The sequence below is a fragment of the Lontra canadensis genome, unplaced genomic scaffold, assembly GCF_010015895.1.
Source record: "Lontra canadensis isolate GAN:19392208 unplaced genomic scaffold, GSC_riverotter_1.0 scaffold30, whole genome shotgun sequence".
NCBI classification, from domain to species: domain Eukaryota; kingdom Metazoa; phylum Chordata; class Mammalia; order Carnivora; family Mustelidae; genus Lontra; species Lontra canadensis.
Window position 1 is genome coordinate 11,213,721 of NW_022631024.1, and position 12,756 is coordinate 11,226,476.

The following is a 12,756-nucleotide window of genomic DNA, read 5'->3' on the forward strand; positions in this document are numbered from 1 at the left end:
GGGGGCCCTAGCTCCGCCCCTGATGCCTCCACCCGCCTCGCCTCCGGGAGCGCCTGGGTACAGCCGGTTTAGCCCCGCCCGGAGGAGCGCCGAGTCTGCGATTCCCCTGGTCTGCCTCGTCTCCTGAGCAGAGCGCTTGGGGAAACAGAGGCCCGGGTGACCGGCTGCTTACTGGAGATGGCACAGTGAGGACTCGAATTCCTCCCTTTAGTCCTTTACTCGTTCATTCATTCATTCGGTAGACCTTGCAGGATGCGCAGTCTGCTGCTCCGAGCTGGGCGCCAGTGCCCTAGGGGTGGAGGGGATGAGGGTTAGGGTTAGGGTTTTCAAAGATGAATTAACATGGCTTCTACCTTGGAAGAATTTTTAAAATCCGAAGTGGTTGGGGAGGCAGTTCTAGTGGAGGCAGCTTGTGGCAGGGGAAAGAGCATTCAGAGCCTTTGTTTTAGTGAAACCGTTCGGTTTCAAACCGTTTCGGTTTCAACCGTTCGGTTGCTGCTGCCTCGTGCTCGCGGAGACTCTTGGCAAATCCCTTCCCCTTTCTGAGTCTCAGTTTTCTCACCTGTGAAACGGGTATTTTTGAGGATTAGGACCATGGAAAACTGAGCACAAGATCTAATGTATTAACAGTCACTCAAAATATCATTGGTATTAATGCACCCAGTGGAATGAAGGCTTGAGTTCATAATGTGCCCAGTGGAATGAATGCTGAAAGTTAAAGGAAAATTCACAAAGCAGGGAAAGTCTTCAGGCTTTCTGACTGAGCAGCTTCATTGTTGCCTCAACCAGCAAGCACGAATCTCTCTAGTGTCACTTCATTGCTGTAAACAAAGATGCACCAACACCCTAGAGCTTAGTGAAAGCCAGGTTGCCCGCTTGTTGCTGTCAAGTTCCAGTAAGCCTTCCATTCCCTTATGGGGCTCTATAAATGGTACTTAGCCCATCGGACTAAATCAGGATACTACTTCCCTTTTGTCCCAAACTTTTTCTTTTGTTGTCCTTTATTTTTAGTAATTTCTGCATCTTTCATGGTGCTCAAACTCTCGACCCTGACATCAAGAGTAGTGCTCTTCCAGCTGAGCCAGCCAAGTGCCCCATGTCCCAAGCTTTACGGGCAATCCTCTCTTTAGCCCCAGATATCCTGAGTTAAATGTTTATGTGTCTGTCTCCACAGCCAGCCTGGAAGTTCCCTGGTAGAACCATGGCTGACATCTGATTTATCTAGTTTCCAGGCCCAACACATAGATGCTTGTTGGATGAATGAATTAATGAGCCTTGCTACAGACCATGGTGAGGCAGGCTTCCAAGAAGTGGATGGGTATGGGGAAGAGAGGGCAGACAGAGGGCAATCCTGGCATGGATTAGTCTTAAAAGGAAGTTGAATAGTGCAGAGACTTTGCTGTCATACTTTCCAAATGTTTATAGTTCTTTTAGAGCTAAGGACTGTGCACATCTTTCTAAACTTGGAAGTTATCTGCGACTCCCGTTTTCTCTCAATGCCATATCCAGCACACCAGTAAATTCTGCAACCTCTACTTTCAAAATAACTCAACATATTCCCACCACTCTTAATGCCAACTGCCTGGCCTAAGCTGTCATTGCCTGTCACCTAAACTGATGATGTCACCTTTTATTTACTTTTTAAAAGATTTTATTTGTCAGAGAGAGAGAGAGCAGAAGCAGGGGGAGCAGATGGCAGAGGGAGGCTCCCCGCTGAGCCTGATGTGGGACTCAATCCCAGGACCCTGGCATCATGACCCAAGCAGAAGGCAGCTGCTTAGCCAACTGAGCCACCCAAGCATTCCTGGTGTTACCTTTTAAACTGTCTCTCTACTATTGGCTTATATTCTCATATATTCTCAAGACAGCTGTTAAAGGGACCCTTTTCCAACTTAAGTCAGCTCATGTCACTGCCTGGAATTTCCAGTGTTGTCCCATGAGGTAGACCACATCCTTTCCTCAGCCTACAAAACCTTATAGCACCCTCTTTATAGCCCACTTCCATCTCATCTCTTTTCACTCTTGCACTCCAGGATGACCTTTCTGTCTCTTGAATATACCAGGTCAGCCCAATCTCTTGGCTTTTGCTTCGCTCCCTCCTTCACTTCTTTCAGGTCCCTGATCATTGTCACCTCCTCAGGGAACTCTCTCTCTCTTTTTTAAGATTTTATTATTTATTTGACAGACAGAGATCACAAGCAGGCAGAGAGGCAGGCAGAGAGAGAGAGGGGGAAACAGGCTCTCCACTGAGCAGAGAGCCCGACGCGGGGCTCAAACCCAGGACCCTGAGATTATGACCTGAGCTGAAGGTAGAGGCTTAACCCACTGAGCCACCCAGGTGCCCCTCAGGGACCTCTCTCTTGACCATTTTATCTAATGTCCTGCCAGGTACTGTGTGGTTTTATTACCCTCAGCATGCAGTCATCCCTGACATAGACTTTTAAAATTCTACCTCCATGGCTGGGAGATCCACAGTCATAAGTAGGGTCATTATTGCTTTCACCAGAACAGGCTATATCCTTACTTGTAAAATGGGTATTTCTGGTTTATTTATTTTTTATTTTTTAAAAGATTTTATTTATTTATTTGACAGCACAAGTAGGCAGAGCGGCGAGCAGAGGGAGAGGGAGAAGCAGGCTCTCTGCCGAGCAGGGAGCTCAGTGCAGAGCTGGATCCCAACCTGAGCCAAAGGCAGCCAGCTGGTTAACTGACTGAGCCACCCTGGTGTGCCAGCATTTCTGGTTTAAAGTTCCTTCTGACCAGGAAGTTCTGGGGATTATCAACTTCTGCTGTCTTGTAGCCTGCCTGAGTCATGAAATGGAGCTGAAAGGCAGGTGGGCTTTGTTTCTAGGACCCCTGAGACTTTTACTCAGCACCTCCTTCCCAGCTAAGAGTCTGTATCTTTAGCCCCCAAGATTAGGTAGCATCATAATCTGGCAATATTTTTTTTATCTGTAGACACAATTCAGTGGAAAGTATCTGGGACAATAAAAACGAGTCATAGGGATGCCTGGGTGGCTCAGTTGGTTGGACGACTGCCTTCGGCTCAGGTCATGACCCCGGAGTCCCGGGATCGAGTCCCGCATCGGGCTCCCAGCTCCACGGGGAGTCTGCTTCTCTCTCTGACATTCTCCTCGCTCATGCTCTCTCTCACTGTGTCTCTCTCAAATAAATAAATAAAATATAAAAAAAAGAGTCATATTTCAGTAACTATTGGCCTTTATTAAAGGCCAAAGTACAATTAGCGGCACCTGGCTGGCTCTGTCATTAGACCAAGTGACTCTTGATCCTGGGGCTGTAATTTCCAGTCCCACGCTGGGGGGTAGAGATTACTTAAAAACAAAATCTTAAAAAAAAAAAAAAGTACAATTGTATGAAAAAAGGACCCAATTTAATCTAAGGTTAAGGCCTATTAACAGAATCCCTCGAGCAGGGGCGCCTGGGTGGCTCAGCAGGTTAAAGCCTCTGCCTTCAGCTCAGGTCATGATCCCAGGGTCCTGGGATCCAGCCCCACATCAGGCTCTCTGCTCAGCGGGGAGACTGCTTCCCCTCCTCTCTCTCTGCCTGCCTCTCTGCCTACTTGTGATCTCCATCTGTCAAATAAACTCTTAAAAAAAAAAAAAAGAATCCCTCGAGCAACTATCCAGGCACTCAATCCTGGCACTAGAGTCGTCCTTGACTCTGCCCTTAGTCCCCTCACTCCCATCATTCCCCGTCTCAAGCTCTGGGGATTCGGTTTCCCACCAGGATATGCCTCTCTAGCCAGAACTGACTTCTTAACCCGCAGGACCTTGCCCTTTCCGTTAGGTTGGTGACCACAGGGTCATCTTCCTCTCCCCGCCCCCCCGACCCGCCAGGTCCAGGTGACCACTACACTCGCGGGTCCAAAATCAAGTATTTTGTGTTGTCAGCACTTTGGATACACTCTAAACGTCTTTAAAGTCTCCCAGTCCGTTAACAATAAAGTCACTGTGTACAAGGCAGAGGCATCTTCCTCCGAGGTCTGTGGTGGCGTTCAAGTTTCCTAAGATCCGAGAATTAGGGTCCCACACCCCGTCACTCCTGGAGCTGTAAGAACTACTCAGGCTTCAGCTCGAAGATTATTTTCTCAAAGAAGTCTGCCCAGCACTCGACAAGCAGAGCCGGGAGCCTTCTCCTGGGGGCCCGTGCACCCTCAATCTGGGCAATGATGACCCACCGGGTCCGCGTCTGTGTCCGCGCAGGTCCCTTCCAGTACCAGGAGCTCCTCGGATTCAGGAGGGAAGCCGAGCGCAGTTATGATGTCCACGATGCTCGGCCTGCGCGGGGACAGAGTGCCCGCTCCTCAGACCGCAAGAATGAGGCTTCCCAAAGACCAGGGTCCGACTGGGCACCGTCAGGCTGATTATCAAGCGGATTCTCTAGCGCTTGCAGCCACTCCCCAGGCCCCGCCCCTCCCGCCCACCAGAACTTCCGGTTCCGGCGTAGCCCGGAAGTGGGCGGGCGGCGGCGTCTGCGCGCGGAGGAGGTGGAGGAGGCGCCGGTCGGCCGCTTCCCGCCCCCGAGCCTGAGCCGGTGCCGAACTGGGTAGAGCCGAGGTCGGACCCCGAGCGGAGCGGGCTGAGCGGGCGCCGAGTCCCCGCCATGGCCCGGAACACGCTGTCCTCGCGCTTCCGTCGGGTGGACATCGACGAGTTTGACGAGAACAAATTCGTGGACGAGCAGGAGGAGGCGGCGGCGGCGGCGGGCGAGCCAGGCCCGGACCCTAGCGAGGTGGACGGCCTTCTGCGGCAATATCCTTACCCAGCGCGGCGGCCCGGGCGCCCCTCAGGCCGGTCTCCGTACTCTTCTCACCCCCGGGCCCCTGAGGTCCGTCTCCCAAGTCCCTTCCCATCCGGTCCCCCTCGGGCCAGGTTCCCTTACTGCGGGTATCCCCCTTTTCCTCTCACCCGGTCTTCCCACTCCCCTTGTCCCGGGCTCCCCTTGTCCCGGGCTCCGGCCCACGGATCCTCCCTCAGCGCGGCGCCTAGCCCCGGTTGGACCCGCCGGCTCACCAGCCCCAGAAGCACGTCCGACACCCTGGCAGCCCCGCAGGCTCCTCACCCTACCGCGAGGCCTGCCCTCTTTTCTCCCCCTCTGTCTTCGTATCCCCTCAGACTGTGCGTTTGGCTCCCCTTCACTCCACCCCTCCCTTTCAGGAAATGGGGCCATTCTCGAGCTAGATGGGCGGGAGGGGCCGAGGTGAGCCCCGCTGAGTAATTGAGCGGCCTAGAAGGCTCCCGGGCACAGTCCTCTTGGGCCGGCTTGCAGCAGCACATGAAGGTCGGTGGGTGGATGGCTGAGGGGTAGAAAGGAACCAAGGGGGAGCGAAGGCTGGAGCCTTAGTCCAGCCCTGAGGTGAGAGATTGTGCACCTCCCACCCCAGAAGGAGTCTGACCTCCCGCTTAAAGCCACTCTTTTTCACCTGTTCTCGGTTTTCTGTGAACACCCTGGGCTGTGGAGCTTGATGGTCTCAGCCACATTCAAGAAGTCACTTTTGGCTCCCTCCCTGAAATAGCCTTCTTGTGCGGGAAGCCGGGAAGAACTAGTAGTTGAGAGCTAAGAAAATCCAGACAGCACCAAGTGAAATGTAAAAGTAGAACCTCATGACTGGAAATGACTATTCTTGTGGCCGCATAAGGCAGGCATTTAGAAAACAGGATTAAAAATAGAGGTGGTTGTCACAGCCTGCTTGGTCCCTTAGCAGTTTGAGCACAGGAAACTAACTTATTCTCACAGGAAGGATTTTTCTCTATTCAAATGGTGTTACAGGAAGTGCCTGCCCCTCCCCCGCACTTGCCAGGGCAGGGTTGGAGGCTCATGCTGTATATAAATCAGGTTCTGGATGTTTAATCAGTTGACTCACCTTGGGAAGGCAGGCCTGAGGACTACCTTAGGGAGGAGTCCTGCGGGGTTCCTCCAGTGTGCCTTTGAAACAAAAACCAGACTTTGTTTGAACAGGAATGTGCTTTCAAAGGTGGGGATTCAACCTTGTATTTCCTGCCCCATCAGGACCACCCTGCTTACCCCATTGACGAAATGGGGTCATGAGAAGGACCCTCACGAGGGAAGATTGATTCTCCAGTCTGGTGCGGGACATGGCTTATGGGCAAGCAGTACCAAAAAGGCTCCAGGGTTGGGTCTGTGGCCAGGACCATCCCCAGATGGGGAGAACAGAGTCTGGTTATCTGCTGTTTTGGTCCTGGTGCTACAGATACATGTTGAAGGTCGTCTCTTGGTACATCCCCTGACTAATGACAGGTTCCTTGAGGCTAATTGGAGGCTGAGGTTTAGCATATCAAGTTGGTGGCCGTTTCTCCACTAGTGACAGTGTCAGAAACCTTGTTACCATAGACTGTCTACCTCGGGATTGGGGAAAGGGAGGTTAACAACGAGAACTGAAGTCCTGGCACATGTGGAGCCCAGGGAGGGAGGAAGAAGGAACTGGTATTTTCTGAGTCCCTACCATGTTCCAGGAATTGGACTTATATTAGATCACCGAATTTAAACTATAGAGTAGGCTGCTAGGAGCTTAGAACAGAGGCCAGAGGATTAGGGATAGAGATTGATTAATTGGAGTGGGGAAGGTAGGGAGGAGGAGGCCTGTCTTACTGTCCTATAGGGAATTGAGTCATGATAGGAGATCACTCCGATGAACTAGAACATGGGCCATGTATCCATGCAGACCTAACTCTGTTGTGCTATAGTTGCGTGACCTCATACCCTGTCCGAACCTCAGCATCCTCTCCTGTGAACAGGAGGGGAACAAGGCTGCCCTTACAGGTTCCATGGGAGCATCACAACAACCTTGCAGAGGCTTTACAGTGCTGGGCACGCAGCAAGTGTCCTGGACTGTAGTTTGGGTCTTTGGGTAGAACGACAGTAGGGGATTTGGTAGAGAGTTTAGCTTTGGAGTTGGGCACACTTGGATTTGAACACCAGCTGGACAGCTTACCTTTTTGACATTGGGGAAGTCATTTTCCTTCTCTGAGCCTCAGATTCATTGCCTTTCAAATGAGAATAAGGATTCTTGTCCCGGAGTGTTGGTAGCAGTATTGAGATGACAGGTGAAAACCTGGCACAGGAGCTGAGACCTTGTAGGGAGTTTAAATATCCATTCCTTTTCTCCCTCACTGAAGAACCTTCTGGTCTCAGGAACAGGGGTGTGTCCAAAGCAGTGGTTTTGAATAATTTTGCACTCTCTCCTCCTCCTGAAGAAATCTGGCACTGTTTGGAGACATATTGATTGTCCCGACTTGGGGGACGCTGCTGGGATCTAGTGGGCAGAGGCCAGGGTTGCTGCTAAATACAGTGCAGCGAGCGCACAAGACAGACTTCACGCCGGCCGTGTGGTCTGAAATGTGAAAAGCGCTGTGGTTGAGAAACCCTGACCTAGAGATGAGGGGCAGCGGTCCACAGCCTCCACCGCATGTTCTGTAAGCTGAACCTGGGGTCCAGCCTGACACATGCTGTGCACTCCCTGCTCCCCGCTTCTCCCCAAGCTGCTAAAGGGCCTGTATCCATCAACACCTATGGCGAATGCTTGGTAGACTGGCACTACTGAGGTAACTAAAGCAGTGACTTTTTGCCCCCGTGTACTAGGGACCCTATCCTTCCCCATCCATCCCTCGAAGATTCTGTTTGCCAGCCACGCTGGTTCGCGGGGAGAGCCGGCCTCCGTTTCCTACTAAGCCGCTGAGACTGTGTATTGCTCTGGGACGCCAAATCCGAAAACAGTGCCAAGGTAGAAGTTATCAGTGGCTGATACCAGACTGGCCCTTGCCTGGCCGAGGAGAAGGAGTTCCAAAGGCAGCAGCGACAGGGGGTGGGCTGCCTCTCCATTGTAGAAGGTGGATGGGGAGCTCAGTGGGTGTGGCCGTTGGGTGGTGTGGGCCCAGCGCGGTCAGGATGGAGCCCACACGAGGGAGGAAGGGACGGGGCTTTGCTCCGGAGGCTCCGTTCACCCGTAGGTATCGCTGCACAACCAGGAGTAGAGACCTGATTGGGCAGAAGCCATTCCTTGTTCTATTTTTGAAGCTTTTTGGCTGAAGCCAGTGTTTCAGATGAGGAAATGAAAGTTGGCTGATGTAATTCAGTTTAAAATAGGTGTCACCTTTGGGGACCTAACCCAGATTGTCATTTTCTTGTCAGTGCTGTGTATTCAGACCTCAGCAAAGAATGTGTTAGGATTGCAACTGAGGTTGAGGGAAGTGGGGATTGACTCGTATTTTGGGGAAAAACTTTTAGATTAATCTCCCTTTTAGTAGTAGTTGGGATGTCACAGACCCGGGTGGGTCTTGAAAGATAGCAATTTTAGGACATCTTGATTTCTTTAGCAGTGGCATCGATAAAACTTTGGATTAAGCATTAGGAGATCTCCATTTGTGCCTTCGTCCTTCCCTTTTGAGAACGAACAAGTGGGAGGGCCAGCCTCGCATCAGCGTGGTGAGGAGCCCCAGGGCAGACCCGGTGCCTAGGACCGAGCAGGTGCCAGTGGGCTCAGTCAGCCTCTATCGCGGGTCACCCTGAGAGGGCACTTGCTCTGCTCCTGCCTTCTAGGGTGGGAGGGAAGGCGTGTCCAAATGCGTTTTGGGGGCGGCAGAAGGAGGGGCCTTGCACAGTAGAGGGGCCCTCTGCTCTGGGTGTGGCTCTGGGGAGCTACAGGCTGCTCTCACTGGGCTCTGGCCACACCTGACATCTGCAGTGGGGCGCAGGGGAGGGGGCATGTGGATGTTGAGTCCTCTCTCTCAAGCTGTTTTTGAAATGAGATTGTTAAGAAAAGCGTGGGCATGCTTGAGCTGAACCGTCCTTAACCGGTGGTGATGCACAGGGGACATGCTTCGGGCCTTCCACGCCGCCTTGCGGAACTCTCCCGTCAACACCAAGAATCAGGCCGTGAAGGTAAAGGGGGTGCAGCTGTGGCTTTGCCGGGTGCTGCCGGGCCCGGGGCCGTGACCGTGACTGTCTGTGTCCCCAGCTGAGTGAGGGCTCCGCGGGGCTCCACACAGGCGTCTGTTGTGCGTCCGCCTCAGCGAGGCTCTCCTGAGGGAGTGAGTTGGCGCTGGGCAGTGCTTCCATGGCAGCCTCCTGGCACTCCTGCCATCAGGCCTGTCTGCGTTTATAGTAAAAGCTCCCCAAAGAAACAGTCACGCCTCCCCAGGGCTTCCTGGGGCGAGAAGTCGACCCAGCCCTTGCTGCTTAGCAAAACTATAAATTAGCTTGCCCCGTGGGACTTAACAGTGGTTTGGCTTTCAAGGTTATCGAATAGGCTTTACTTGTGTAAGGATATTTAGTGCTTTTATGATTTCCTGCCTTTTCAAAAGTTGAGAAGATACGATCCTACTTTATCATATCACGACTGTTGAGAAGCTATCGAAAGTTTGCTCCAGGGAAAGGGGTCTCTCTGAAGCAGGGGTTTTGCTGTCTTGTGATAGCATCTTGACGTAAGCCACGGCTGCACCTCTCAGGTGGAGGGAAACAGCCCCTCTCTTACTGGGGTGAATGCAGAGGGGAGCTGCAGCTCTTCTTGGACCTGTTAAGAAAATCGGTCTCCACGGTTGGGATCTTGGGGAGCCTGAGCCTTGCAGGTGTCCTCAGGAGCAGGGACGCTTCTCTGCCGTAGACCACTTACTCTCCCCCAGAGAAGTGGAATAACTTATCGGCCACTTAGGTCGTAACCGTCCCAGACAAACGAGAAACGGGGCAGTGTTTCTAAGAGTTCTGACCACTCGGTTCGGCATTTCTGTGCCCGTCTGGGAGGGCGTGGGTGTGCCTGGGCGTAGGCTCCGGGCGCCACTCCCTTTGTGTCTGCTTCACAGGAACGAGCCCAGGGCGTGGTGCTGAAAGTGCTCACGAACTTTAAGAGCAGTGAGATTGAGCAGGCCGTCCAGTCGCTGGACAGAAATGGCATTGACTTGCTAATGAAGTACATTTATAAAGGCTTTGAGAAGCCCACAGAAAACAGCAGCGCAGTGTTACTCCAGTGGCATGAAAAGGTACGTGAGCACACTGCCCGCACAGGTGGCCTGTGCCCGCCTGGCCCCTGCCCCAGGGTTCACGTCAGGAGGCCAGATGTTCCGAGACAAACACAGGACAGTGTGCTCGGCGTTGCAGAGTAAGGGGCTACACCTTAAACAACCTGGGACGTCTGGTCGCTTCTCCCGTGGCAGCACCTGGTAGGGGTTCACTGGTTCTGGGAGTTCCAGTTGCTTTAGCTGCTGATTTGTGCCAGGCATGTCCTGGGGACAGGTGACGTGGCATGGTGAGACGGACAGGGAGTCCCAGCTGGGAGGGAGGCAGCTTCTTTGTGGTGGTGGGTGGCGGCGGTGGGGGGGCGGGCAGGCCACAGGAATGGAATGCAGGCTGAGCCCTCCAGTGGACTCTCAGGGCTTCCTGCTCTGGCCTCGGCCTCACCAGGTCAGAGGGGGCAGTGGCAGAAACCTGATGTTCACTGAATAGGGCTTTCAGCCCCCGGAAGCACGAAGAGCTGTGCCTGTCCTCTGCTCGGGTCGTTACAAGAGCAAGGCCTTTCATCCAGCCAGCTTCCCCCTTGTGGAGCTACGGGGAGCTTGCTCGTCAGGATCGCACGCCAGGCTACTGCTGACACCACGCCCTTCCCCAGAGGCTCTGTTGAGTTCGGAGGGGTCAGCCGCTTGGGCAGCCTCGGTGCTGGGCTGCAGTGGCCTTTGGTCGTGTTGCTGGGCATGCCGGGCCTGCTCGGCCAGAAGGTGACTAGGGCTTGGGGAGGGGGTGGTGGCTGTGCTACTTAGGGACTGAGCAAGCCGTGCGCCTGTTGTGGAGGCCAGGCACTTTGGTCCCTTTAAGGTGACTTGGTGCTGAGCCCTGTTGGCATTTCTAAGGAGGGCTCGGGGAGGCAGCTGTGATGGGTCCCATGTCCCCCAGCAAGCCGGGCTCCCCCTGGGTCAGCCAGGTCTCATTTGACTCCTTTCCTTTTCCTGCCCCCACAGGCGTTAGCCGTAGGAGGACTAGGCTCCATTATAAGAGTTCTTACAGCAAGAAAGACTGTTTAAAAAAATAAAAGGACTCATGTTACCTTGAGAAGAATTTTGGATGCACAGGCTGACGAAGAAGGGATTGCCAGTGGACCATCTTCTTAGGAACTTCCAACTGAAGTATTTCAGGACATGCATCCGCTGAAGTGTATTTTATTTTCAAGGTGGAGGGAGAACTCGTCTGTTTCCTAAATCCTTTGCAGGATCTGATAGTCTATGCCTTTGTCCACGAGTAACACAGAACTGACGTAACTGTCTACCAGAGCGGCTGGCCGGCGTTGGTCGGGGGTACCTGTGTGCTCTGCCTGTTTCACGTGGGGGAGGGACGATCTAGGCAGGTACAGATCCAAGGGCTGTGGTCAAAGGGAGAGCTTGTTTTTTTGAAGTAGTAAAACTTCGAGGGTTTGTACAGACGCCCCGTCTTCCCAGAGAAGACGGGCTCTCTTGGATTCATTGTAAAGTGCCTGCTGCATCAATAAAGCTCTTGGCTTATTAGTATGTACTTTGCGGTGTGTGTCATGTATGTAAAGTGAGTACGGAATGGGATGGTAATGAATGAGAAACTGATGTGGGGGTGGGCGTGCCCCGCAGAGCCGGTCCTGGGGAGTGAGCGTGGCGTCCGGCCCTCTTGCCGCTGCAGTACCTCCGGCCTGGGCTCCGTGCTGCGGGCTGCTGTGGGGACAGAGTTTGGCGGACAACTATTTATTGGTTTTACTCCTTTGATTTGTATGTAATTTTGAAGCTTATTTAATAAAGTACCAAACATTCAATAATTGATCTAGGCTTTTAAAGTCTTTAGTTTGTGTGACTACATGTGGAGTCTTTTGGGCGCATGCCCCGGAAGGGCCTGGTCACCATCTCCTGACACTGGCTGGGGCTCTGTGGCAGGAACACCCTTACCGAAATGCTGACAAATTTTTTTCAAAGGATTAAAAGCCAGAAACAGGTACCATCAGCCTATAGATACAAAAGGAACATTTTGTTCCCATAACCACTAACAGCCAGCTGCTCTGAAGAGCAGGATGTGTTTGTAACCTCCTAAGCACACGGAACCGCAGTCTGCATTCTGTTAAGGGACCCCACTGATGTGGTTCTCGGAGAGAAGACCTTGACCGAAGGGACACAATCCTTCCAATTCCTCTGCAGAACCTCCACCATTCCTGGGAGGTAGGACTAGGCTGCTGCCTTCATTAAATCACATATATTTACCTAAACCCGGGGTGGGAGTGCTTTCTGAAAGACAAATGTTCTATAGCCGTCTCCCCTCGCTCCCCTTTCTGTACTTACAGCAACAGCCAGATGCAAGAGACGCACTTGGGAACGTAAGGGGAAAGGACACGGAGCTTCCACGCTCTCGGAGCTCGCTGCTCTCCCCACACCTCTGCTCACCAAACTGGAAGGTCTGTTCCATAGTCCAGGAAATTTGTCTCGGAGACACAAAGCACTAAAATTTCCTTAGTCAAATATGATACACCAGACTATCAAGCAAAACCCACTGAAGCTGCATCCAGATTAAAGAGCTTTAATCAAAAAGTGACACCACAAATGAATTTTCTACAGCAGTCTTAGTACAAGTCCTATTTACAACACGGAGAGCGATCCAACTCCGATGCTCATATAAAGGGCTATACACACTGTATCACAGAACGTTTTATACAAGTAAAAGTGCATTGAATCACTTGGAATATCTACTCCACTCTTCCTCTTAAAGCTGAGGGAGATTCCA

The 12,756-nt window shown here is 52.5% G+C and overlaps 1 protein-coding gene across 1 annotated transcript; it reads left to right on the forward strand.

Moving 5' to 3' along the window:
- Positions 1-4,474: 4,474 nt before the first annotated feature.
- On the forward strand, positions 4,475-11,532 carry ARPC5L (actin related protein 2/3 complex subunit 5 like). Its single transcript, XM_032865835.1, has 4 exons — positions 4,475-4,772; positions 8,847-8,919; positions 9,837-10,013; positions 10,986-11,532. The coding sequence occupies exons 1-4, from the start codon at positions 4,624-4,626 to the stop codon at positions 11,046-11,048; spliced, it is 462 nt and encodes a 153-aa protein (XP_032721726.1). The 5' UTR covers positions 4,475-4,623; the 3' UTR covers positions 11,049-11,532.
- The last annotated feature ends 1,224 nt before the right edge of the window (positions 11,533-12,756 follow it).

Excerpts from the sequence above, each read along its gene's own strand:
- ARPC5L (XM_032865835.1), top strand. The coding sequence starts at position 4,624 with ATGGCCCGGAACACGCTGTCCTCGCGCTTCCGTCGGGTGGACATCGAC. Across the intron at positions 4,773-8,846 it reads GTGGACGGCCTTCTGCGGCA|AGGGGACATGCTTCGGGCCT; the intron begins ATATCCTTACCC and ends GTGGTGATGCAC. Across the intron at positions 8,920-9,836 it reads CCAAGAATCAGGCCGTGAAG|GAACGAGCCCAGGGCGTGGT; the intron begins GTAAAGGGGGTG and ends TCTGCTTCACAG.